A 26,331-nucleotide genomic window follows, 5' to 3' on the forward strand; every position below is an offset into this window, starting at 1 on the left:
TCAAGGTCATTACCCCTCTGGTGTTATTTTAAAGAAAAGGTTGTTCTTCTCATGCCATCCTTCATCTCTTGCCCCAAATCTTTAATTTTTGCCCCCCAATTCCTTATACCATGGGAACACCATTTCTTTGTGGGTACCTCATCTAAACTGATAATTTTGTGCAACCCTATCAAATCTGCTCTTAAATTACTTTGTCTGTTGAGAACAACCCCAGCCCCTCTAATCTAAGCTTGTAACTAATTCTTAGAACCATTCTGGAAAATCTCCTCTGCACCCTCTCAATGATCCTCCTTCTGAAGTGTGGTGACCAAAACTGAAAGCAGTTGCCTAGTTGTGACCATGCAGAGCTTAATGCAACTTCACCACAACTTTTCTGCTTTTGTAATCTGCCTCTGTTTATGAAACCCAAGATTTCATATGATTTGCTAACTACTGTCTCAATATGTCCTACCACCTCCTAAAGAACTATATACATGAACCCGCTGGGTCCTTCTGTCCTTGTGCTCTCCATTTAACTTTTGTTATATTTTCCCCCTCCCTTCTGCCAAAAGGCATCACCTCACACTTCTCTGTATTAAATTCCATCTGTTACTTGTCTGCCCATTGTGTTATAATAATATCTTTACTGTCACAAGTAGACTTGCATTAACACTGCAATGAAGTTGGGGCGAAAAGCCCCTAGTCGCCACATTCCGGCGCCTGTTCGGGTACACAGGGAGAATTCAGTATGTCCAAATTACCAAACAGCACGTCTTTTGGGACTTGTGGGAGGAAATCGAAGCACCCGGAGGAAACCCACGCAGACACAGGGAGAACGTGCAGACTCCGTACTGACAGTGACCCAAGCTGTTATTCGAACCTGGTGCTGTGAAGCCATAGTGCTAACCACTGCTACTGTGCTGCCCATATGTTAGGCTCTTATCTATTCTGTTGCAGTCAGTCCGTGTCATTTCGCTCATCTCAATATACAAAGGAGACAACTGTCATTCAAATGGACTGGTGGACTCCCTCCATTCCTCTCGAATACCTGGCTGAAAGAACCTGCCCAATCTATTGTTTATACTATTTTTTACTGTGTGGTTGAGGGCGAATGCAAATTGCCAGTAATTTGAAATAAATTCTATTAATTATATCCAAACACAGTTTCCAGGTGGAGCTTTAACCAGGATGAATCTGGAACCACAAGTGCAGTGCTTATTATTAGCACATTTTGTGCACATTAAACATTTTTCTGGTTTGAAAATGCATTAATGGGAAACTGCTGCGCCTGAAGTTTGTTTTTAGTTGTACATTGACTGTACTTAGTGATGCTGCAAAATATGAAAACAGTCACATCCTCTCCAGAGTAACAAAGAATTAACTGAGAGCTGCTCACAGCCACTAACCAATAGTGTGGTCTGCTAGCTGAAAAGGGGTGTACATTGTGTCCAAAGTTTGCTCTGATCGCACCTAGGGCAATGTTTGAGATAAGTGTTTTATTGACTCCCCTCATGCTGTGTCTCTGTTGTTTGCGCTGTGTGTTGACCAACGCAGCGTTAAGTCATGTCTTGCTGATATTAGATATAGAACAGTACAGCACAGAACAGGCCCTTCGGCCCTCAATGTTGTGCCGAGCAATGATCACCCTACTCAAACCCACGTATCTATCCTATACCCGTAACCCAACAACCCCCCCCCCCCTCCCCCTCCCCCTCCCCTCCCCCCCCCTCCCCCTCCCCTCCCCTCTTAACCTTTTTAGGACACTACGGGCAATTTAGCATGGCCAATCCACCTAACCCGCACATCTTTGGACTGTGGGAGGAAACCGGAGCACCCGGAGGAAACCCACGCACACACGGGGAGGACGTGCAGACTCCACACAGACAGTGACCCAGCCGGGAACCGAACCTGGGACCCTGGAGCTGTGAAGCATTTGTGCTAACCACCATGCTACCGTGCTGCCCATATTGGAGAAGGTATCCACCCAAATGTTTACATGCTACTACCTGTGCATGTATTAGGCAAACAGGACGTAATAACGTCTGCCACCTCCGAGTCCATGCCTAATTAGGCAATGTTCCACAGTTTCCAGTTGGGGCATATCAAAAACATGATGAAATATCAAGAGGCTGACGTTCAAATAATGCAGCTTGGGTTATAGTTGGCAGTTGAATTTGGCATGGATTCAGTTTCTTTTCTAAACCTGTATTATCCAGATGTTGTAAGACGCACTGATGTTGTCCGTGCATGAAATCACTTGTTTTTGTCACCTGGCCCGTTCCTGTGTGTTTTTAAAGATTTTTTTTCTCAGTCGTACTATGATATATGCACAGATGTTTTGTAGTCCGGGTTTCATGTACCAAAAAATGTTATTTAAGGCAACAGGAGAGGAAGATCATTTTCATTCTGACTTTGGACTGCTGTGAGAGGGGCTACAACATAGTTCTCACCCCTTCCTTGCTGGTGTACATTGCTCCCCCCCCCCCCCCCCCCCCAGTGCCTCATGTTCAAAGTCCTCCGTGCCTTCATCTCTTGTTAACTCTACAACCTTCCCTAGCCGTATAACCCTCCTGCCACCCACTTCAGGTCTCTCTCCTTCTGATTTTTGGCTCCAAACATTTCCTTACTATTGATCAGACCATGCCTTCAATCACCCTCGTCCTCGCCATAACGAACAAGTTTTTTCAAAGTGGTGGTCATGACCTGCGGGCGGGTGTCAGAAGGGTCACGGGATTAAGGGTTGCTCTCTGCACTGTTGTGAGACAGGGCAGCGTGAGGGTTCAGGTACATGGACACACAGACCTATCCCTCAAACAATCCTGGAAAGTGAGTGAGAAACAGAACTGTGCCAAAAGAAATGGGGAAAATATCGAAGCAAAGGATAGACAAGAGTTCACTTATTGTGCAGTGAATACCCTGTGCTGGCTGTGCGCCACCTCGCTCGCTGCCCTTAGCCCCACTCCTGACTTGTCGTAACTGCTCAGTGTTGGGAGTAAGTTGCTATCACCAGAGTCCATTCACCTGGTGTTTTATTTTGTAGTAATAATCTATATTGGTGTCACAAGTAGTCGTACAGTAACAATGCAATGAAGTTACTGTGAAAATCCCCAAGTAATACAGTATAATCTTAATTGTCACAAGTAGGCTTACATTAACACTACAATGAAGTTACTGTGAAAAGCCACATTCCGGCGCATGTTCAGGTACACAGATGGAGAATTCAGAATGTCCAAATTACCAAACAGCATGTCTTTTGCGCCTTATGGGAGGAAACTGAAGCACCCGGAGGAAACCCAGACACAGGGAGAACATGCAGACTGCACCAACAGTGACCCAAGCTGGGAATCGACCCGGGTCCGTGGCGCTGTGAAGCAGCAGTGCTAACCACTGTGGTACCGTGTCGCCCTATTTCGACCCACACTATTACTGGCGCCTCAGCACTTCCCGTACCAGCCTCCCCGATAGGCGCCGGAATATGGCGACTAGGGGCTTTTCACAGTAGCTTCATTGAAGCCTACTCGTGACAATAAGTATTTTTTTTATTTTTTTTTACTTTGATCCATAAGCAGAAGTTGAGCCTAGAAATGCTCCTCGGTGACATAGCATCCCAAATCTGCGACCTCTGCCTTGCAGGATGATAACAGCGATAGGTGCATGGTAACTGAAAGATTGCCCTCTAAATCTCACGTTTATGCCTATCTCTACTTTTGGATGGTGGCAGGGAGGATAATGTTTTGAGCCCTCAATAGGAAGATAAGAGGTTCTGTATTTTTTTTAAAAGTAGTAATTTGTAAACATTTTATAACCTATCCAATGAGTTTTCTGATACCAGAGTGTGCAGTCTTTCACCACTTCACAAAAAAAACGCTCATTTGGTTTCTCACAATTGCTAGGGATGTTGGAGTGCACAGATCCCCTAAAGTTTTGTTTGATTACTGTGCAAAGTCATAAGGAAATTTTGTGGCACTTTCCCTACCGAGTTTAACTTTGAGTCCATCATGGATGGGGTAGTGTTTCTGAATCTTCCTCCTTGGCAAGTCTTTGCACTAATGATGGCATAAGGCTGATGCAACAGTAGCCACTGTGTAGTGATTATGAACAGGAAAACAGGATGATTTTGTTTCTGTCTCTTGCCTGGAGCAAGAAAATTATTTTTTCTCTCCACAGCAAGGAGTTTGAAAAACACTGCTTTGCAAGGCACCTCCCTTTCTCTACAGCACAGCCTGCTTTGAAAATTTGATATGCCACTTAATATCTTTTTGATATCTGAAACACTTTGGGTTGTTTTCCAATGTTGAAGGTGCAACATAAATGAAAGTTGTTGATTTAAATGCGCTTAAACCTTTTGTGAAATGTGAGCGAGCATCATTATAAATGGCTTGGTGTCATTTCACTCTGTTCCTGAAAGTTGCACGTGGAATGGTGGTGTTTACCTTCCAAAATGCTAGCAGTGCCACCCAAGACATTCCAGAGCATCAAAAGTATTACCTGTCTCTTAATTTCTTGTCTGCCTCTTCCCATTCTTTGCACATATGCTGCCATCTATGTCCTCCAGCGGGAGGGTGTGACTGTCTGGAACTTGAACAGCTTTAAAATGCTAGTAAACTAATCGGGCAGTAAATGTGCAATTGAGCAAGTTTTCTATTTCGCCATACAGGGCTTTTTAAAAATAAAAAGGGCTGTGAGATGGTAGTTCAGACCAGGGTTAAAGGAGCTGCAGTGTGATCTGTTCCACATGATGCTAATTATTCTGGTTGAATTGCAGGAGCAATGACTTGTAATTCAATGTCTGCCTCATAATAGCCTCATTTCAAGACTACCAGCTTGTCTTAGTAAAGAGTTTACATTTTTATAACTGTCTTATCCCAAAGTTCCTTGCAGCCAATGAATGTAAGCATGCTAGCCAATTTAATACAGCAAGGAGCCACAAACAGGTATTGATCAGCAAATCTTTTGGTGGTGGTAGTTAAGAGGAGACATGACCGGATGGGACTTGTTTCGGTGCAGTATTGAAATGTTGACTTAGATTGCACACTGTTTACTCTTGCAATTTTTAAATATAGCATCATGGCCAACAGAGTGGATGGGGGGTTCGTATGGAGGCAGAAGGGGAAGGAAGATCAGACAGAGTTACAGTAACATCAGGGGCGGTGGCTAAATATTGGAACACTGATGGACATTGGTATCTTCACATGCTTCCACAGTTACTTTTGTCTGTTTTTGGCTAGTGGGTGTTCTTAAGCTGGGAAAGGTCTGTAATAATTTTTATTGTTGTCTCAGGTAGCTTACATTAACACGGCAATTAAGTTATTGTGAAAATCCCCTAGTCCCCACCTTCAGCTGCCTGTTTGGGTACACGGAGAATTCAGAATGCCCAAATTACCTAACCGCATGTCTTTCGGGACTTGTGGGAGGAAACCTGAGCACCCGGAGGAAACCCGGGGACATGGGGAGAGCGTGCAGACTTCGTACAGACAGTGACCCAAGCCAGGAATCGAACCTGGACTCTGGCACTGTGAAGCACCGTGATTGCAAACTGAGACCGCCAGCATTTATGCTTGAGCTGTGTTCTCTGCCTCTGGTTAGCCAAAATATATTGTAGCCTGTGCATCCGGAGGTTTCCTTTAGATAGAAAGCCGAGGTTGCTGCTGCCTGAGGCAGTATTGACGAAGACAATGGGACCAAATTTACTGTCAAAATAAATACTGAGGCTAATGGCACTCTGAATCCTTTTATGAATAAATCATAAAGTAATACTGTACAAAGGACAGCCATTTGGCTGTGCCTCTCTTTGAAAGCAATCCAATTGGTAGCACACCTCTGCTCTTTCCCCATAGACCAGCAAATTTTTCATTTTCAAATATTTTATCTAATTCTATTTTGGGAGTTACTTCTGAATCTGCATCCACCAACCATTCGGGTGGCATATTTCAGATCGTAACAACTCGATTTCTTTTTTTAAAAACACATTTTGAGCGCTAGAGCCCGGATTTTTGTCAGCAAGAAATTTCCCGACTTGGCAGACTTGTCTCCATATAAAAGTAAGAAGTCTTACAACACCAGGATAAAGTCCAACAGGTTTGTTTCAAACACAAGCTTTCGGAGCACGGCTCCTTCTTCAGGTGAATGTGAAGATTCACCTGAAGAAGGAGCCGTGCTCCGAAAGCTCGTGTTTGAAACAAACCTGTTGGACTTTAACCTGGTGTTGTAAGACTTCTTACTGTGCTCACCCCAGTCCAACGCCGGCATCTCCACATCATGGCTACCATTGACACCGCAAACTGCCGGCTCAAAGTGGAGAGGATCTCCAGGAAGATCGCGCATATAGACACTGACATTCAGTTTCTACAAAGATGCAAAAAAGCAGACAAGATCATTCACCTGAAGAAGGAGCCGTGCTCCGAAAGCTCGTGTTTGAAACAAACCTGTTGGACTTTAACCTGGTGTTGTAAGACTTCTTACTGTGCTCACCCCAGTCCAACGCCGGCATCTCCACATCATGGCTTCCATATAAAAGGACAGTCGCAGCTTTTTTTTTGCAAAGGAGATTTTTGCATGGCAGTCGTCTTTTAAGTGACTTGCCATTGATATAACATTGCTCGTTGATTATTTGGTGCATACTCGGTGAGTAAAAATGGAGGGGAGCTGGGGGGTGGAAGGAGCAAGAGCTAGACCATTTAAACATAACCTTTCACAAAGAGTCCAGAGTGCAGACTATGGCTCATAACTCCCCTGGAGTGCCATGAACCGCTGCCTTGACTCCATGAAAATTGTGGGACTGGGCGATGGTGGCATGAATCTGAGACCTACCCCTGAAATGAATCTGGCCAGGTTGGAAATGGAGAGCGTGGGCTCGTGGCCTACACTTTTTATCCCACCTGGTGAAATCTCATGGTGCCAGGAATCCAAGTCCAGCCTGCCACTTGATCTGCAGAGTTGGCTGCACCTGGTGGAAATCGTACTCCGAGACCGTTCCTGGTTGCTGACCTGCCACTAGAACAGTTTATCTTCAAACACATCTGTCAGATCGCCACTTGACTGTCTGCTTTTAAGGAGTTTCCCCAGTCCCGCCACATAATGGAAGTCTTTCATCCCTGGTTCCATTCTAGTAACTCTTTTCTCCCACTTCTTACCTTGACATGCTTCTCGAGTATGGTACCTTGAATTGGCCCAGTCTTAACAGCTGGGGCTGAACCAGTGTTTTGTGAAAGATTTGCAAATTAGTTAGCAATTTCAGCAGTTAAGCAGTTAAATGGGTCACTGTCTTTGTGGAGTCTGCACGTTCTACCCGTGTCTGCGTGGATTTCCTTCGGGTGCTCTGGCTTCGTCCCACAAGTCCTGAAAGACGTGCTGCTGGGTAATTTGGACGTTCTGAATTCTCCCTCAGTGAACACCGGTGTCGGAATGTGGTGACTATGGGCTTTTCACAGTAACTTCATTGCATGTTAATGCAAGCCTACTTGTCACAATAAAGATTATTATTTGTAAAAATGTGAAAATGCAAAATTGCTGCATGTGCTTTGTTGCTTCCCCACCAGCTTTGCGAAAATATTATCTTTTTACTCATCTCTCCTTTCAAATGCATTGAATGGTGTGAAAATCCTAACTTTCTGTGGTTTCTTTAGATCACATATGCAATGCTGTAGATGGGAACTAAATCTGTGATAAAGTCAGGGTTTGTCCATTGCAGTCTCAGAAGTGTTATCAATGGTGTGTTTCATCTTGATCACTACTAGATAAACGTTGTCATTGAAAATTAACTTTTACACCTGCGGGGTCATGCTCTTCAACTTTGAATTAGTTTCCTTGAACATCTTCTCTCTTTCTCTCAATCCAATCTTTTTCCTTGCTTTTCCCCTCAGGTTTTCAGTACCTCATTTGACATTGGGTTCACTTTTCTCACTGGTGCTTCCTGTTTCAGGTGTGCTGTTGTTCATTAATGATTCTTCAGTTTGGTTAACCTAGGCTCCAGATAACCTGCACAACTTTCAGAGCAGAATCTCGAGGAAAGTACATGGTTGATGCTGTTTGTAGGCCATCTTCAATAAATTCTGATCCGGCTTGCTTACATAACTTCCTCTGATTTTATGGCTGCTGTTGGAAACCACACAAAATTAATGGCATATAATGTTGGTTCGTTTGTTGATTCAACCTCTGAATGGTGAACTGGGGCTGAGAGATTTTTGTATTACTGTGTTTCATGACAACACTTTACCATGCATGAACCTATTTAATATTTACCTGTTACAGGCCATAAACAAAGAGACTGGAGTCTTAGCTGCTGCAAAGGTTATAGAGGTGAAGAGTGAAGAAGAACTTGAAGACTATATGGTGGAAATCGAGATTCTGGCCTCTTGTGACCATATGTACATTGTTAAACAGCTGGATGCTTTCTTTTATGAGAATAAATTATGGGTAAGGAAACAAATTTATTTCCTTTTTATTTTGCTGACTAGTAAGACTTCATAGCTATAATTGTCGCTAAGTAGATGAGGAACCTGCTGTCAGTCACGCACAATGTTCTGATGAAGGCTGCAGGGCGGTGCATGGGAATTGTCTTGAATGAATTACTCCACCTTTTTCCTTCCTGAATTGTTTTCCACAGCATTGTGGCCAACATGTCTGTGGTTCATGCGCTGGCTGGAAACTGAACAAGCAATCGGATTTTTAAAGGGAAAATCAAATTAAATTTTTCCCCTTCGAGACATAAGAAGTTCAGACTTGTTGCAGAATCTTTATCGGTACCTGACTTAAAATAGATTTGGAAACACTGATGTTTATGAGTGTTTGACATTACAATGCTCGAACATTGCTTGGTGATAAATAAGTAATAAATGGCCAGTTGTGTGAAGTTTCTCCACTAGTTTTAGTTCTATCATGTTGAAAACATGGTATAATAGTTGATGATGTTTACTTCGTGTTCCAAAGATTCTGGTCTTGCCCCAGACTTGTGGAGTACTGGACTGCCTTCTTCGAGGCAATGCCCAAAGTGGTGAGGGTGGAGCCATGCCCAAAAGTGGTGGTCTTCGGGTTTTCAAACCAGCTAGATCTATTTCTGGGAAGGAGGGCAGATGCCCTTGCGTTTGCCACCCTGATCGCCCGCAGTAGAATCCTGTTCGGCTGGTGGTCGGCAGCACCACCCAAAGCTGCAGACTGGCTGTCTGACCTCTCGGAATATCTTCAAATGGAGAAAATCAAATTCGCCATCCGAGGGTCAGACAACGGCTTCCACATAATTTGCCTTTCACTGCTCTCCTGTTTTAACTAGGCTTTCCTACCCTTTTTGAACCTAGCCATGTGTGTACCCTCTGCCCTATCGTAGACCAGGCCATTTCTAATCAAGTCCTTCTATCTCTCACCACTCTCCATTCCTATTCCCTTCTTGTTAAATTTCTTTCTGGTGCATGAAGGATCTTCCCCCAGTTGTCTAAACTGCATTTTCCAACTCGGCTGCCTAGCCTTTGGCATATCATTTGTCACAATACTTCTGCCACTTGGCTTAATTACTCCTCCATCCCCATCTTTTGAAGCTGTTGTCTGCAGTATAAACCCTTTGTTCTGTCTCATCCTGATGGTCTTAATCTATACTTTGAATTTCAAAGGGTGCAGATTTGAGCTTTCTAGCTCAGAATTAGTTGAGCTGTTTGTCTCAAATCTAGCTGCAACGCGTTGTGATATTGAACCCTGCACTTCTCTGTGGACACCTGCCATTATTCCACCATTTCCCTGGAAAGCAAAGATAATCTCCACCTCCACGTCCAATCATCGTCTTCAACCATTCTCCCTGGCACCCTCCATTCTCCTCTTAAGTGTGAGAAGCTGGGCAGCACGGTGGCGCAGTGGGTTAGCCCTGCTGCCTCATGGCGCCGAGGTCCCAGGTTCAATCCCGGCTCTGGGTCACTGTCCGTGTGGAGTTTGCACATTCTCCCTGTGTTTGTGTGGGTTTCACCCCCACAACCCAAAGATGTGCAGGCTAGGTGGATTGGCCATGCTAAATTGCCCCTTAATTGGAAAAAATTAATTAGCACTCTAAATTTTAAAAAAGAAAAAAAAAAGTGAGAGAAGCTCATGGACTTCATTGTCACTGAGATTTACATTTTTCCAACCTGGTTCCCCTGGCCTAACAGTCAACCAGCAACTTTGCTTTGTTTCTCAATTATCTGTAATGTCCTCCTGAGTTCAGATTAAATTTGAGAACCAACCTTTGACCCCATTCTTCTAAACCAAGAGTCTATTGCTAGCAGTCAGCCGACATTCCTTTCAACATAATCTTTATTATTGTCACAAGTAGGCTTACATTAACACTGCAATGAAGTTACTGTGAAAATCCCTGAGTTGCCACGTTCTGGCACCTGTTCGGGTACATACAGGGAGAATTCAGATTGTCCAATTCACCTAACAATCCCGTCTTTCGGAACTTGGAGGAAACCGGAGAACCCAGAGGAAACCCACGCAGACGCGGGGAGGATGTGCAGACTCCACCCAGACAAGTGACCCAAGCTGGGAATCGAACCTGGGATCCTGGTGCTCTGAAGCAACAGTGCTAACTGCTGTGCTACCATGCTGGTGGTCATTATCGCTTTTTTTCCCCTTCCCCTCCAGTCCCAGACAAAATAAAACCTCTGCCTGAGTCCTTACAAACTACCATGCTGTTTTCAATTACCTTTATTTTCCTAAAATACTTGAAAATGTTGCCGCATCTGAAGTCCATGCCTTTCTTTGCTGCTGCTGTTTGAATCTTTCCAATAACATTTCTGTCCCACAAGAACAGTGGACAAAAGTCTAATCAAAAGCATTGTGGCATCCTCTTGCTGTTTTGAACACTGTGCACTGTTCCTTCTTGTTCAGCTCAACCTCTTAAGCCTTTGGCGTGGTCGATACACCACACCATCTTCCTTCAATACCTCTTTTCCATTGTCCAGCTTAGTGAGAGGGACCTCATTAGACTCTAGTATTCATCATAGCCAGAGTACCTCCATCAGTGGTTCTTGTGGTGATACGTATAAGGCAATTCTGTACATGATGTTATACATGACCTCCATCCACCAGATGGCAGTGTAAACCCACCACGTGACCCTGTGTCTGGGGAGCTGGGAGTAAGTAGCTGTATAATAGTTAGTGTTAAGTAATTTGTTTTATTTATTCTCGTTATCTTTACCATGCAGTTGTTTCAGAATAAATTATTTAAACTAGATGGTCTGTAGTGTATCATTCATATTGGCCAGTCTACAGAGCATGACTGTTCTCTTCCTAGCAACATTCCTATCCTAAACTCTTTCATCTAGCTGTTATCCCAGGGTGAAATCATCTGAAGCCGTGGGGTGCTCCATTATGTCTCCGACCTCTCCATTGCCTCAGCTGCTAAACAGTTTGTCGAACATGCAATCTTAGATAGGCTGCAGTCCTCCAGTAAAATACGCGAAAGACCGAAGCTATCATCTTTAGCCCTCATCATTGTCATCTCATGATTATGGATAGAGATCGATTGTCCAGTGACCCTAAACTATAAAAGTCTAGATTGCACACTGACCTCAAGGGACCAACTCAAACGGTCAAGAGCATAAGTGACCATAAGGCTTTCAGCCTCAACTGTGACAACTAACACCCAAATAGTTGCAGCATATTGTTAGTTTGTTGCTACTCCAAGGACACTTCATTTCTGTATAGTTAAACACTTCCAGCATAAAACTCTTGAGGTAAAAACCATCCTTTCAAAGGTATGCCTAATTTTACACTCTTGTCCACTTTATTATAATTTCCCCCCCAAATACACATTGCAAATACAAAAACAAAATGCCTTTGTACTGAAACATCGACATGCAAGTTTTTTGGGTAAATTTTGCTCGCTGAGCGGTAGGAAATATTATTGTTTGGGTATCTGATGTTGATATTGTGCACTTTCAGGTCAAATACCAGACTAGATTGACGGTGCTTAAACTAATTTTCTATAGAGGAGACTTTCACTCTTGATCTGGGCTTGATTTGGACCCAAGTGAACAACCAGTGTCTAAACCGTGGCACTGCCCAGTTACACCCAACTTCCTTCCTTTTACTCCATTCTAGTTCTGCTAAAGTTGCATTATGCTGCTGGAGAAGTCTTTTTTTTTTGTGAACATATTTGGATTGTTCTGACTATACCACTCAAAGTGGTAATAGCTGTTGGGTTTTGATAAATTGCAGTTCAATGCAATAATAAAGTAAGTGTTTTTGAGTATTTCCTGGTATTATCAAACAATTAACCTGCCAATACCATATGTATCCATGTAAACTTTGAAGCTTTCTCAATTGCATAGAATCTTCATAATTAATAGTTGAGGAATTGATAATGGGTACTTTTTAATGACTTGGAGTCATTGACTTGTTCCAATTCTCTCCCTCACCTAGTAGTGCCCTAAGGCAGACTTGCATATGTTTCCATAGCTAGCTATACCTGGAACAGGTCGCTAGTCTGCCACCAGAGGCTTGTAGCTCGAGGGCACCATTCCGCATCAAGCATGGCTGACCAGGAGTCTCGCTCACTCTTACTGTCAACTGTTGATGTGTTTGAAGGATTTGCGGATTGGCACTCAACCTGTTTGGCTGCGTTCTTTGTCCATCAGGTCATTGAGTGGGACTCAGTCCTGGAGTTCTGACTCGGGCAGGGATGCTACTCACTGCACCACATGACCACCTATTGCCACGTAATTGCTAATCTAGGACTGGCAGGCCAGGGGAAAAACCATAAAAAGAAGGACACTGAAGTTAATGAGTGGTAATTCACATATAAACAATGGTTGGCAAGTTACAGAAATTTTCCCAATGTGGAGAGAAGAAAATATGGCAGTAAATTTATGATGTGCAGGTATTGGACTGGAGTGAGCACAGTAAGAAGTCTTACAACACCAGGTTAAAGTCCAACAGGTTTATTTCAAACACGAGCTTTCGGAGCGCAGCTCCTTCCTCAGGTCTCACCTCTTCTTTTACCCGAGGAAGGAGCAGTGCTCCGAAAGCTCGTGTTTGAAACAAACCTGTTGGACTTTAACCTGGTTTTGTAAGACTTCCTACTGTGCAGTAAATTTAGTGGGTTTTCTTGCCATTTTGTGTTTGATTTGGATTGATATGGGCTGGTTTAGCACACGGCTAAATCGCTGGCTTTGAAAGCAGACCAAGGCAGGCCAACAGCACGGTTCAATTCCCGTACCAGCCTCCCCGAACAGGCACCGGAATGTGGCGACTAGGGGCTTTTCACAGTAACTTCATTTGAAGTCTACTTGTGACAATAAGCGATTTTCATTTCATGTATAAAAATTCTAATTTAAAAAAAATTTAAAGCTGCCATAAATACTTGAATTTTGTAAGTGCTCATTTTTCGCCCACACAGTCTTGATTTGGTAGAAGAAGCGATGGATTTCATTTGCGAATTCTATGATGAGAAAAAGTTGTTAGCATTTCATCCAGTAAATGTGAATTCCACCTGTTGGGCACTGAGCCGATAGGTGACACGTTCAGTTCATTTAACTGCAAGAGGTGACAAAAGGTTTGATTAAAGAAGCGTATTAAAAGGAGGGCAGAGAAGCTCATGGAGAGAATTCCAGTGCTGAGGCATAGCCGCCAATTGTGGCTTCAGTAAAAATTGGGCTGCACAAGAGACCAGAATTGGAAGCTGTGCCCCGATATTGTGGGAAGTTTTCGGGCTGAGGGGATTGGAGACTCGAAACAAAAAAAGCTATGGAAGGATTTAACAGAATTGTCACGGTGCAGAAGGAAGCTAGAGGCCATTTGGTCCATCGTGTCTGCACTGGCTCTTCAAAGCAGAATCATAGCTTAGTGCCGCCCCCTGCCTTTTCCCTGTTCCCCCCCCCCCCCCCCCCCCCCCCCATTCCTGTGGGCGGGATCAACCATTTTATTTTAAAAAATGTATTCAAGTTTTCACAAATTTTCACCAACAAAAACACAAAGAAATAAGAACAACCCCCCCCCCCCCCCCCCCCGAACAACCCCCCCCCCCCCCCCCCCCCCCCCCCCCGTATACACAAATACAGAAATAATTAACATGAAGGCAAATATACACGCCCAATCAAGAAAAACAAACCAACCCAGCCAGATCGTTGACCCAGGATTCCACGGCCGGGGGCCTCTCATCCTTCCACTGTAGAAGAATCCTTCGCCGGGCTACCAGGGACGCAAAGGCCAGAATACCGGCCTCTTTCACCTCCTGCACTGCCACCCCAAATATTGCGAGCCCCCAGCCTGGCTCAACCCTGGAACCAACCACCCTTGACATGGTCTCCACTATGCCCCTCCAAAAGTCCTCCAGCGCTGGGCACGCCCAGAACATGTGGGTGTGGTTTGCTGGGCTCCCTGAGCACCTGACACACCTGCCCTCTATCCCAAAGAACCGGCTCAGCCTTGCCCCGGTCATGTGCACTCTATGCAGCACCTTGAATTGTATTAAGCTGAGCCTCACGCAAGAGGAGGAGGCATTCACCCTCCCCAGGGCATCTGCCCACGTCCTCTCGTCGATCTCCTCACCCAGATCCTCCTCCCACTTACCCTTCAGCTCCTCCACCGAGGCCGCCTCCTCCTCCTGCATCACCAGATACGTTGCCAAGATCCTCCCTTCTCCAACCCACGTCCCTGAAAGCACCCTGTCCTGAACCTCTCGTGGCGGAAACAGTGGGAACTCCACAACCTCCCGCCTAACAAACGCCCTGACCTGCATATATCTGAAGGTGTTCCCCGGGGGGGAAGCTGAACCTCCCCTCCAGCTCACCCAGGCTCGCGAGCTTCCCATCCACAAACAGGTCCTTCTAATTCCTGCCCTGTGCCAACTCAGAAACCCTCCGTCTATTCTCCCCAGGACAAACCGGTGGTTCCCCCCGTATTGGGGACCACACCGAAGCCCCCACCTCCCCCCTGTGCCACCTCCATTGCCCCCAAATTTTGAGGGTAGCCGCCACCACCGGGCTCGTGGTATACCTCGTTGGAGGAAGCGGCAGCGGCGCTGTCACCAGCGCCTCGAGGCTCATGCCCACACAGGACGCCATATCCAATCTCTTCCATGCCGCCCCCTCCCCCTCCATCACCCACTTGCGTATCATCACCACGTTGGCGGCCCAGTAATACCCAGAGAGGTTAGGCAGCGCCAACCCCCCCATATTCCTGCTCCGCTCCAGGAACACCCTTCTCACCCTCGGCGTCTTCTGTGCTCACACAAACCCCATAGCACTCCTGTTAACCCGCCTGAAGAAGGCCTTAGGGATCAGGATGGGGCGGCATTGGAACAGGAACAAAAACCTCGAGAGCACCGTCATTTTGACTGACTGCACCCTACCCGCCAGGGAGAGTGGCAGCACGTCCCACCTCTTAAACTCCTCCTCCATCTGCTCCACCAGCCTTGCGAAGTTAAGCTTATGCATGGCCCCCCAGCTCCTAGCCACCTGGACCCCCAGGTATCTGAAACTCCTCTCCGCCTTTTTAGCGAAGCTCACCAATCCCCTTTCCTGGTCCCCGGGTGCACTATGAACAACTCGCTCTTCCCCATATTGACCTTGTACCCGGACAAATCCCCAAACTCCCTATGGATCCCCATCACCTCCGGCATTCCCCCCACTGGATCCGCCACATATAACAGCAGGTCATCCGCATAAAGCGACACCCAATGCTCCTCTCCACCCCGCACTACCCCCCTCCAGTTCCTCCACTCCCTCAAAGCCATGGCCAGGGGTTCAATCGCCAGCGCAAAGAGCAGGGGGGACAGGGGACACCCCTGCCCCGTCCCCTGGTGCAGCCGGAAATACTCTGACCTCCTTCCATTCGTAGCCACACTCGCCACCGGGGCCTCCTATAGCAACCTCACCCATCTGACGAATCCCAAACCCGAACCTTTTCAGCACCTCCCACAGGTACCCCCATTCCACCCTATCAAAGGCCTTCTCCACATCCATCGCAGCCACTATCTCCGTCTCCCCTTCCACTGCCGGCATCATTATAACATTCAAGAGCCTCCGTACAATAGTATTCAACTGCCTCCCTTTCACGAACCCCGTCTGATCCTCGTGTATGACCTGCGGCACACAGTCCTCTACCCTCATGGCCAAAATCTTTTGCCAGCAGCTTTGCATCTACATTTAGGAGTGAGATTGGCCTATGTGACCCACACTGCAGGGGATCCTTGTCCCGCTTCAAGATTAAGGAACTCAGCGTCCTTGACATTGTCGAGGGCAGAGCCCCCCCCACCTTCCCTTGCCTCGTTGAAGGTCCTTACCAACAGCGGGCCTAGCAGGTCCGAATACTTATTGTAAAATTCAACCGGGAACCCATCTGGCCCCGGTGCCTTCCCCGTCTGCATGTTCCCTATCCCTTTGACCAACTCCTCCAGTCCAACCGGCGCCCCCAACCCCGCCACCTGCTCCTCCTCCACTCTCGGAAACCTCAGCCGGTCTAGGAAGCGACCCATCCCTCCCTCCCTCCACTGGGGGCTCTGACCGGTACAGTTCCTCGTAGAAGTCCCTGAAGACCCCATTGATACCCACCGCAATCTGCACCGTGCCCCCTCTTACATCGCTAACTCCCCCGATCTCCCCAGCTGCCTCTCGCTTCCGAAGGTGGTGCGCCAGCTTCCGGCTTGCCTTTTTTCAGTATTCGTATCCCGCCCCCTGTGCCCTCCTCAACTGCGCCTCCTTCCTGGTGGTCAACAAATCAAACTCCGCCTGGAGGCTACGCCGCTCCCTAAGCAATTCCACCTCCGGGGCCTCCGCGTACCTCCTGTCCACCCTCACCATCTCCCCCACCAATCTTTTCCCCCTCTCTCCTCCCCCCCCCCCCCCCCACCCCCTTTGTGCCCTAATGGAGATCAGCTCCCCTCTGACCACCGCCTTCAGTGCCTCCCAGACCACCCCTACTTGCACCTCCCCATTGTCATTACCCTCCAGGTACCTCTTTATACACCTCCGGACCCGCCAGCAACCCCACCTCTAGGCGCCACAGCGGGCACTGGTCCCTCTCCTCACCCCAACTTGAGGTCCACCCAATGCGGAGCATGATCAGAAATGGCTATCGCCGAGTACTCCGTATCCTCCACCCTCTGAATCAGCGCCCCGCTCATGACAAAAAAGTAAATCCAGGAGTATCCCTTGTGGACATGGGAGAAGAATGACAATTCCCTGGCCCCTGGCCTCTCAAACCTCCATGGGTCCACCCCTCCCATCTGGTCCATGAACCCCCTCAGCACCTTGACCGCCACCGGCCTCCTACCCGTCCTAGAGCTAGAGCGATCCCGTGACCGTATACATTGACCAACACCACCCGCTCCCCTGCAGCTTACCACTTACCACCACATACCGACCACCATTGTCTGCCACAATGCCCGATGCCTCGAACGACACTCTTTCCCACCAAGATCGCCAACCCCTGATGTTTTTGCACCCAAACCCGAATGAAACACCTGCCCTACCCACTCCTTTCTCAACCTTACCTTATCCGCCACCCTCGGGTGCGTTTCCTGAAGCATGGCCACATCCGCCTTCAGGTGCGCGAACACCCGGGCCCGCTTGACCAGCCCATTCAGTCCCCTTACATTCCAGGTTATCAGCCAGATCAGGGGGCTACTCACCCCCCCTTCCCCTCTGACTAGCCATAGCCCTTAATAGGCCAGCCACGTGCACGCGCCTCCTGCACGACCCGTTCGCCACAGCGGCAGACCCCCGCCCCGACCTCCTTCATCAACTCCAGCTCCCCCTTGGCCATTCCAGCAGCAACCCGGTTCTCTTTCTCCCCCCATTGCACTCCCGTAAGTCTGCTGACTCCCGCCACTCCATTGACCCCCCGGGTTTCGTCGTCCTCATTCCACTCCCAGCGCGGGAGAAAAGGCCGTGCTTCCCAGCTCTGGCCCCGCCCCCTTCAACCCTTAGCACGGGAAAAAGTCCCCGCTTTCCACTCGCCCGGCCCCGCCTCCTCTGGCGCAGCTCCCTTTCCAGTCCCGGTCCCACTACCCCCAACTCAGGCCACCAACCCTGCGGGGCCCCATCACCCCTACCGACCATCAACCCCCCAAGCTGTTTACCTTACTACCCCCCCCCCCCCCCCCCCCCCCCCAAACGAGCCCACCCGGCGGACCAAATTGAAACAATGCCCAATCAACCACTGAAAAACAAACAACCCCCCATGGAACGCAACACAACAATCCCCAACCATCCCTGCGACCCCTCGCCCTGATCCTCAGTCCAAGTCCAGTTTTTCGGCCTGAACAAAGGCCCACGCCTCCTCCAGGGACTCAAAATAATGGTGTCGGTCCTTGTAGGTGACCCACAAACACGCCGGCTGCAGCACACCGAACTTCACCCCTCTCCTGTGCAGCACTGCCTTCGCCCGATTGTAACCGGCCCTCTTCTTCGCCACCTCCGCGTTCCAATCCTGGTAGATCCGGACCTCCGCGTTCTCCCACCTGCTGCTCCGCTCCTTCTTGGCCCACCTTAGCACACACTCTCGATCAGCAAACCGGTGGAACCATTCCAGCACTGCCCGCGGCGGCTCGCTGGGCTTGGGCTTCCTCGCCAGCACTCGGTGGGCCCCCTCCAGCTCTAAGGGCCCCTGGAAGACCCCTGCTCCCATCAGCGAATTCAGCATGGTGACCACGTAGGCTCCCATGTCCAATCCTTCCAGCCCAGGGGTGGGCAAACTTTTCCGTGCAAGGGCCACATTCAGAAATTCACAATTTTAAAGGGCCGCATAGTATATTAAGTAAAATAATTACTTCACCCGGTTATGATTCTGGGCGCCTCATATAGAACATAGAACAGTACAGCACAAAACAGGCCCTTCGGCCCTCGATGTTGTGCCGAGCAATGATCACCCTACTCAAGTCAACGTATCCACCCTATACCAGTAAGTAACCCAACAGCCCCCCCCCCATTAACCTTTTTAAAAAAAAAAAAAAAAAAAAATATGACTTGGTGGGCCGCATAAAGACCTTTGGCGGGCCGCGGGCCATAGTTTTCCCACCCCTGCTCCAGCCCCTCCGGGAGGCCCAGAATCCACAGGTTCTTCCGCCTCGACCGGTTCTCCATCTCCTCGAACCTCACCTGCCATTTCTTGTGGAGCGCCTCGTGCACCTTCATCTTCACCGCCAGGCCTAGGATCTTGTCCTCGTTCTCCGAGAACTTTTGCCGGACCTCCTGGATCGCCGCCCCTTGGGCCGTCTGGGTCTCCAGCAGTTTATCGATTGAAGCCTTCATCAGCTCCAGCAGCTCTGCTTTCAGTATCTTAAAACAGTGCTGGAGCAACTCCTGCTGCTCCTGCGCCCACTGTGTCCATGCTGCCTGGTCTCTGCCCGCCGCCATCTTGGTCTTCCTCCCTCGCACCTTTCTTTGCTGCAATGCCGCTTTTTTAATTGCCCCACTCCTGGTCCAATCCATACACTATCAGGGGAATGTTGCTGTCCCCTTCCCACACTGGGAAACGTCGAACAAGCGCAGTTACGGGCCCTAAAAAGAGCCCAAAAGTCCGTTTCTAGCGGGAGCTGCCGAACGTGCTACTTAGCTCCGCATGGTTGCAACCGGAAGTCGATGGACGGGATCAACCATATTTGCCTTGTGGATGTTCCCCTGCATCCGGGGTTTCCCTTGTTAGGGGGTCATCCAAAATGGTTGCGGTCACCGTACTCACCTGAGGCCGGGCACCTGAGCTCTGGGATTTCCTGTTTCATAGTAAACGTAATGGGCACGATCTGCCTGAATGGCAACAGAGTCCCGTAGTCTGTGATTAGCAGGGTGTTTGCGGTGCTCAGTGTGCTGAGAAGCACCACACTATCAAATAGCATTTATCTCCATGCTTGCATCTCTTTAGTATCCAGTCGTTCCTGTCCCGATGTTGCCCAAGTGTCTGCATTGTATACCAAGGTCAGTGTCACCACTGTCTTTCAGTTTCACTGATTCTTTTCTATCGCAAAACACTTCATTGCGCTTCTTCCAATTACTCCAACCAGGACTAATCATTGGCCAACATTTGTTGCCCACTCCTAATTATTCTTTAAGGTGGTGGTTAGCCACTGTCTACTAAATACATCCAATTGCTGTTGGGCAGAGTTCAAGAATTTTGACCCAGCAACAGAGAATGAACGTTGATACAGTTCCAAGTCAGGATGGGTGTGTGACATGAAGAAAACTTGCTGGAGATAATGTTACCATGCATCGATTACCCTAGTCTTTCTAGCTGGGAGAGGTTGCTCGTTTGAAATGAGCTGTTGAAAGAACTTTGGCAAGTTGCTGGGGTGCATCTTATATGGTGCACACGGCTGCCACTCGTGTGAGTGGTAGAAGGAGTAGATGTTAAGTGGTGGATTATTGGAGACACATTCATCCAGGCAATTCGGAAGTATTCCATCCCAAACTTTGTAGATGGTGGACCAGATTTTTGGTGAGTCAGTCTAAGTTACTCCCCCAGAATTCCCAACCTCTGACCTGCATTTAAAGCCAAAGTATTTACATGTCTGGTTCAGTTAAGTTACTGATTTATGGTAATCCTCAGGATGTTGATTGTGTGGTGGTGGGGTGGAATTTAGCAAACTGTCATTGCCTGGCACTTCTGTGACACATGCGTTATATACCACCTTTCAGACCAAGCCTGAATGCTGTCCAGAACTTGCTGCATATGGATGCAGACTGCTTTTAGTGTCTGAGCAGTTGTAAATGGTATTGAACACTGCAATTGACCTTGCGTTGGAAGGAAGGTCAATGATGAAGCAACTGAAGATAGTTTTTTTTAATAAATTTAGATTAGCCAATTATTTTTTTCCAATTAAGGGGCAATTTAGCGTGGCCAATCCACCTACTTTGCACATTTGTTTTTGGGTTGTGGGGGCGAAACCCACGCAGACACGGGGAGAACGTGCAAACTCCACACGGACAGTGACCCAGAGCCGGGATCGAACCTGGGACCTCAGCGCCGTGAGGCGATTGTGCTAACCACTAGGCCACCGTGCTGCTCTGCAACTGAAGATAGTTGAGCCGTGGGCTCTACCATGAGGTACTCCTGGAGCAATGTCCTCCGGCTGAGATGGTTGGTTCCAACAACCACAACCATCTTCCTATATGCAATGTATCAATTCCAGCCAACCGAGGATTTTTCACCTGATTCCCAGGCATCTTTAAATTTAAAAAAGAAAACATAATTCGGTAGATTAGATTGGATTTGTTTATTGTCACGTGTACCGAGGTACAGTGAAAAGTATTTTTCTGCGAGCAGCTCAACAGATCAATAAGTACATGGGAAGAAAAGGAAATGAAAAAAAATACATAATAGGGCAACACAAGGTATACAATGTAACTACATAAGCATGGGCATCGGATGGAGCATATAGGGTGTAGTGTTAATGAGGTCAGTCCATAAGAGGGTCATTTGGGAGTCTGGTAACAGTGGGGAAGAATTTGTTTTTGACTCTGTTCGTGCTTGTTCTCAGACTTTTGTATCTCCTGCCCGATGGAGGAAGTTGGAAGCGTGAGTAAGCCGGGTGGGAGGGGTCTTTGATTATGCTGCTCGCTTTCCCCAGGCAGTGGGAGGTGTAGATGGAGTCAATGGATGGTAAGCAGGTTCGTGTGAGGGAGTGGGCAGTGTTCACGAGACTCTGAAGTTTCTTGTGAGGTCCTGGGCCGAGCAGTTGCCATACCAGGCTGTGATGCAGCCAGATAGGATGTCAGATAGATTGAAGCAAACGGGTGGTAAACAGAAGTTATTTTGGGATTGAAAAATTAAGAAGTAGCATTGAAGTTGTGTTTTGATCAGTGACGTTGGAATTAAGAGTAATGTACCGGACTTGTATCTGAACTGTCATATTTTTCCTCTCATTCCTCCTTTACTCCTGTGACAAATTGTGTTTCCTAAACTTTATTCGGATGACTCGGCAGCTTCTTTTTTTTTGGAAGAATAATATATCCAGCAGTCATTTTTGATTTGTGGGGGGCAGCAAGGGTGTGGAATTGGCAAGCTTTATTTACGACTTAAAGTCCACCAGAATCTTTGAACGTTTTATGTGTCAGCTGTGGCTAAGTGCGTAGCACCCTCGCCCCTTGAGTTCAAAGTTGTGGGTTCCAGGCCTACTTCCGAATTTCACCTAAAAAAAAAAATAAAAGTTGATGCAAGTGCAGTACTAAAGGACAGCTGCATTTTGGATGCCATTTAGATGAGACGTAGATCCCATCTGGTGAATTTAAAATATCTTTTGGCAAGATTTCAAAGAAGCTAAATGGCAGATATGGAGTGTCCAGGCTGAAGTTCATCCTTCAATCAGTAACATTAAAATCGATGATCACGGTGCTGTTGGTACTTGGTACTCATAATGCTTCGTCCTTTACTCTTCCACCAGGGAATTTAGTGCGCATTGACTGCAGTCCATGGTCAGATTGTGGTACCTGGTAAATGGGAGTTGTTTGTGGTTGATTGGCCAATGTGTTTCTTAATTTACAACTGACTACACTTTTTAAAACAAAAAGTCATTGGCTGGAAAGCACTTTTGGCAGTTAGTTGCCGTGAAAGGTACTATAGAAACTCCCCTTGTGTTTTTAGCTGTCCCTGTCCTCCTTATATTTAGTTTGTGAAGTTATAATCCCAAGTTTGCAGTTTTTAAAATATGCATTCAGGTCTAGTTTATGCATTGGATTATCACATTGCAAATCAGCACTTTTCACGATTAACTTCTATAGGTGTCTAACAGATGGCACCAGTTATCCCAGATGCAGAAATGCACAAGTATATTTGAGGTTTATCAATTTTGTGTCACAGAACATAACAGGCCACTGGTAAACCAGCACCTTGAGTAAAATGAATAGTTTGAGATCTCAAAACATTTGAGTGTTTGCAAATTCTGTCTCGTGCTTTTGACCACCTACATTTCATGCAAACCCAAATCTGAAACAGATGTTTTCTTCATAATACATAATTTTCTGATTTGTTTAAAAAAAAATCTTGGATTAAAGACAGCAGCCAATACCATAATTTGTTTATGTCTATTGACAAAAGAATATTCAAATTTGAAATTGGTAACGGATTGAGTATCTGACCTCTTGTGAGCAATTATGTGAGTGAATAACATTGGTGTGCAAAATATCTGAGATAGGTGGTATGTTAATGATGTAGTCTTGCCATGGGCACTCGAGGCTGAATCCGATCCTTCGAGACATTGGCATCCTATTTTACCCTGAGCTGAGCTTCCAACCTAATATCCACTCTGCCGCCAAGGCTTCTTCATCCTAACACTGGTTCCCCTCCACCATTCTTAGCCAAGCTGCTGTTGAGCCCCTCATCTATGCTTTTGTTAGCTCCAAAAATTGGCCATTTCAATACTCTCCTGATTATCATCTCACCTTGCCTCCTCTAAACTTTTCTCCCTGTAACTGAACACCAAGTCCCGCTTTCCCCGTCACCCCATCTGCCACAATTCTAGATTTGATCCCAGTCTGATACTTTGATTTTAAAAGTCTTAAACTTTGTTTTCAATTCCCCTCCATAGATAGCCTCTGCTCTCGCTATCCCTGTACTCTCCTCCAGCCCTCCAATACATCTGCACTTCTTTAATTCTGTCCTCTTGCATATCCCTGTTATGGGTTGCCATGCTTTTAGCTGCCTGGACCTGAAGCTTTGACCCAAATATCTCTGCCTCACGACTTCTCCGCTACTTTAACGTTTTCTTTAAAATCTACCACTTTTTAAAAAACATATAAGTTTAGACCACCCAATTATTTTTTCCTCAATTTTAAGTGGCAATTTAGCGTGGCCAATCCACCTAGCCTGCACATCTTTGGATTGAGGGGGCGAGATCCATGCAGACACTGGGAGAATGTGCAAACTCCACATGGACAGCGGGCGGGATCGAACCAATGTCCTTGGTGCTGTGATGCAACAGTGCTAATCACTACGCCACTGTGCTGTCCCTAAAACTATCACTTTAAACAAGCTCTTGGCTACCCCTCCTAATACCTTCCAAACAAATATTTAATTGTGCTCCTGTGAAGCACTTTGGGATAATTTACTGCATTTCATGCACTAGATTGTTGCAGCTGTTGTTTTACTCAAACCTGCAAGACTGAAACTGTTGCCTGTTTGTCTGACAGTAATTTGCTTTCTGTTTCCATATAAATTTGATGCAAACCATATCCATTTAAATTCAGTGCAGGATGCAGGCTATCGTTCCTCTTGGGTAAAATTGATAAAGGAATATGTTATTTATTAAAATGAAAATGATTCTTGACTTGGCTTTGCATGTGACCTTTACAGGTTTCATAAGTGAGTGAGTGGCCTTGTGTGCATTATGAAAATGTGTGGCTCATACACAACTAACTACCCTTGTTACTAATCCTGGTAAAATACATTTTCTGTCAAGACATTAGTAGCGGTCTGTCTCTTCCCAAAGTAATGTAAAATATAAACTGCATGTCGGTGTTTTGGTTGCTCACTACAGGATTTTTATGGGTAGCATAGTGGTTAGCACAATTGTTTCACAGCTCCAGGGTCCCAGGTTCGATTCCTGGCTTGGATCACTGTGCGGAGTCTGTACGTTCTACCTCTGTCTGTGTGGGTTTCCTCCGGGTGCTCCAGTTTCCTTCCACAGTCCAAAGATGTGCAGGTTAGGCCGATTGGCCATGCTAAATTGCCCTTCGTGTCCAAAATTGCCCATAGTATTGCCTCCACTGTAAATTCTATGATTAAATGGTTTCCTTTTGTGTAGATTTTGAACACGGTCCTTCCTAAACTTGCTTTTTTTTAAGATTTAAGGAAGAAAAGGAGAAAGACGCTCATGAATATAAATATGTCTGTGTCTTGCCTCTGCTTACCTCCTCCCACCCTTTCCAAAATTCTCAGGGATGCACAAATATGCCTTTTTGAATATAAGGCTTAATTGTAGTTTTTTGGTTCATTGCTTTCAGGGGAGAAGGGATTTGAGAACAAAATAATACATGTAACAGTAGCAAAATAAGTGGGATTATAAATCTCCCTTTTTTTTGTGATGTTGCCTGGGAGGTCATTAACCTGAAGGGGAAATAAATGCTGATTTGTGCAGAGGCCACTTAGTGGGTGAACTTGCAGCTGTCTTCAGGGCACTATCTGCAAGGAATACTTACATACTTCCTTCAGTGTTTTCTCAACAGCTGAATCTAATATTAGAGTTTTGGTGTTGCAGTGCTCCTCATTTCCGTGAAGATAGAACTGCTTTGTTTCTCTACTGCCATAATTTTGGTTTTGCTTTTAAAATTACTTTTGGATGTGTATGTGAAGTTTACTCTTTTGAGAAGTGATACAGTACAATAAACTGTGTATGTTAGGCAGTAAAGAATAGGGTAATATTTGTATGGAAGTAGTGTCCTTGGGTCTGTAGGCCATTAATACTTAGAAGAAGGATGACTCAGTTTAAACACGTCACATTGCTTTCCAGTCTGTTACCTGAGTGTTGCAGTAAGATTATAATTCCCCTCCAGCCGAAGTGCAGTATCTGGAAAGATTAGCTGAGTCTTGCTTCATTGGAGTTCTAATAATAAGCATCATAAGTTAGCAAGTACCAACTGGGTTACATTTATAAACATTCTATGTATAATACCTAGGACAGCTGCGGTGTTGCTTCTGTGGGAGATTCCGTTTCTCATTGCGACGCTGTCTGTATCCATGTCCAGGAATTCAGCTGATTTTGTTCTTTGTTGCCAGTAACTTTCTTGGAAAATTGCTTAATGCTTGAGGGGACAGCCTGGAAACCTTTTCCCTCCAAGTCCATTTACTGTCAATAAACGGAGGGATCAAGTTCCTATCATTACCTGAATTTTATTTTACACAGTGCCTGGGTTGGAGCGCTCTGGTATTTTTCATTGGGATGCAAAGATGATGAACCCCTCGAGATAAATTTGAAGGTGTTTTGTGGGGGGGGGGGGGGGGTCTTCCATTCAGTTTCTTGTGTGTGGACCTTTGGCAGCTGACTAAGTGAAATCATGAGAATTTTCTGCACCATATTTTAATAGTGTGCCGTTAACTAAACTCAATGTAAAAATTTATAGTTGTCATTGGTGATAATTAACGGGGGAGTAGGTTGCTTTTCAAAGTTTTCCCTTGCTGCCGAGATTGGGTTGGGTTTTTGAGTGAAACATTTTTTTCATCCGTTGCAATCTTTCTCCAGACCCTGGGGTCAGGGGGGTGATCCAGTTGGGGACTAAACATTTTGTTTCAAGTAGATAATAGTTGAGTTTCAAAACACCTGCTTTTGCAGTAAAACCGCAGGATTCCTCTAGTTTTGATTGAATAAAAACAAACTTTACTATACAAGTTTGTAAAGATAAAATGAACAAATCTGTCTGGCACTCTTATCGTTCAGAGCAAGTGTGAAGTCTGGTTTTGTGG

The 26,331-nt window shown here is 46.3% G+C and overlaps 2 protein-coding genes across 4 annotated transcripts in view; one reads left to right on the forward strand and one right to left on the reverse strand.

Annotated features, from left to right (window-relative positions):
• Positions 1-26,331, reverse strand: part of LOC119965166 (EF-hand calcium-binding domain-containing protein 9-like) — a 583,421-nt gene that overhangs the window by 131,602 nt on the left and 425,488 nt on the right. The window lies entirely within an intron of this gene.
• Positions 1-26,331, forward strand: part of stk10 (serine/threonine kinase 10) — a 136,129-nt gene that overhangs the window by 27,429 nt on the left and 82,369 nt on the right. For both annotated transcript variants that reach the window (XM_038795537.1, XM_038795539.1), the window contains exon 2: positions 8,230-8,394. In XM_038795537.1, the coding sequence (XP_038651465.1) occupies positions 8,230-8,394 (165 nt within the window). The remainder of the gene's footprint in view (positions 1-8,229; positions 8,395-26,331) is intronic.

This window comes from Scyliorhinus canicula, chromosome 4, assembly GCF_902713615.1.
Source record: "Scyliorhinus canicula chromosome 4, sScyCan1.1, whole genome shotgun sequence".
Taxonomy (NCBI): Eukaryota; Metazoa; Chordata; class Chondrichthyes; order Carcharhiniformes; family Scyliorhinidae; genus Scyliorhinus; species Scyliorhinus canicula.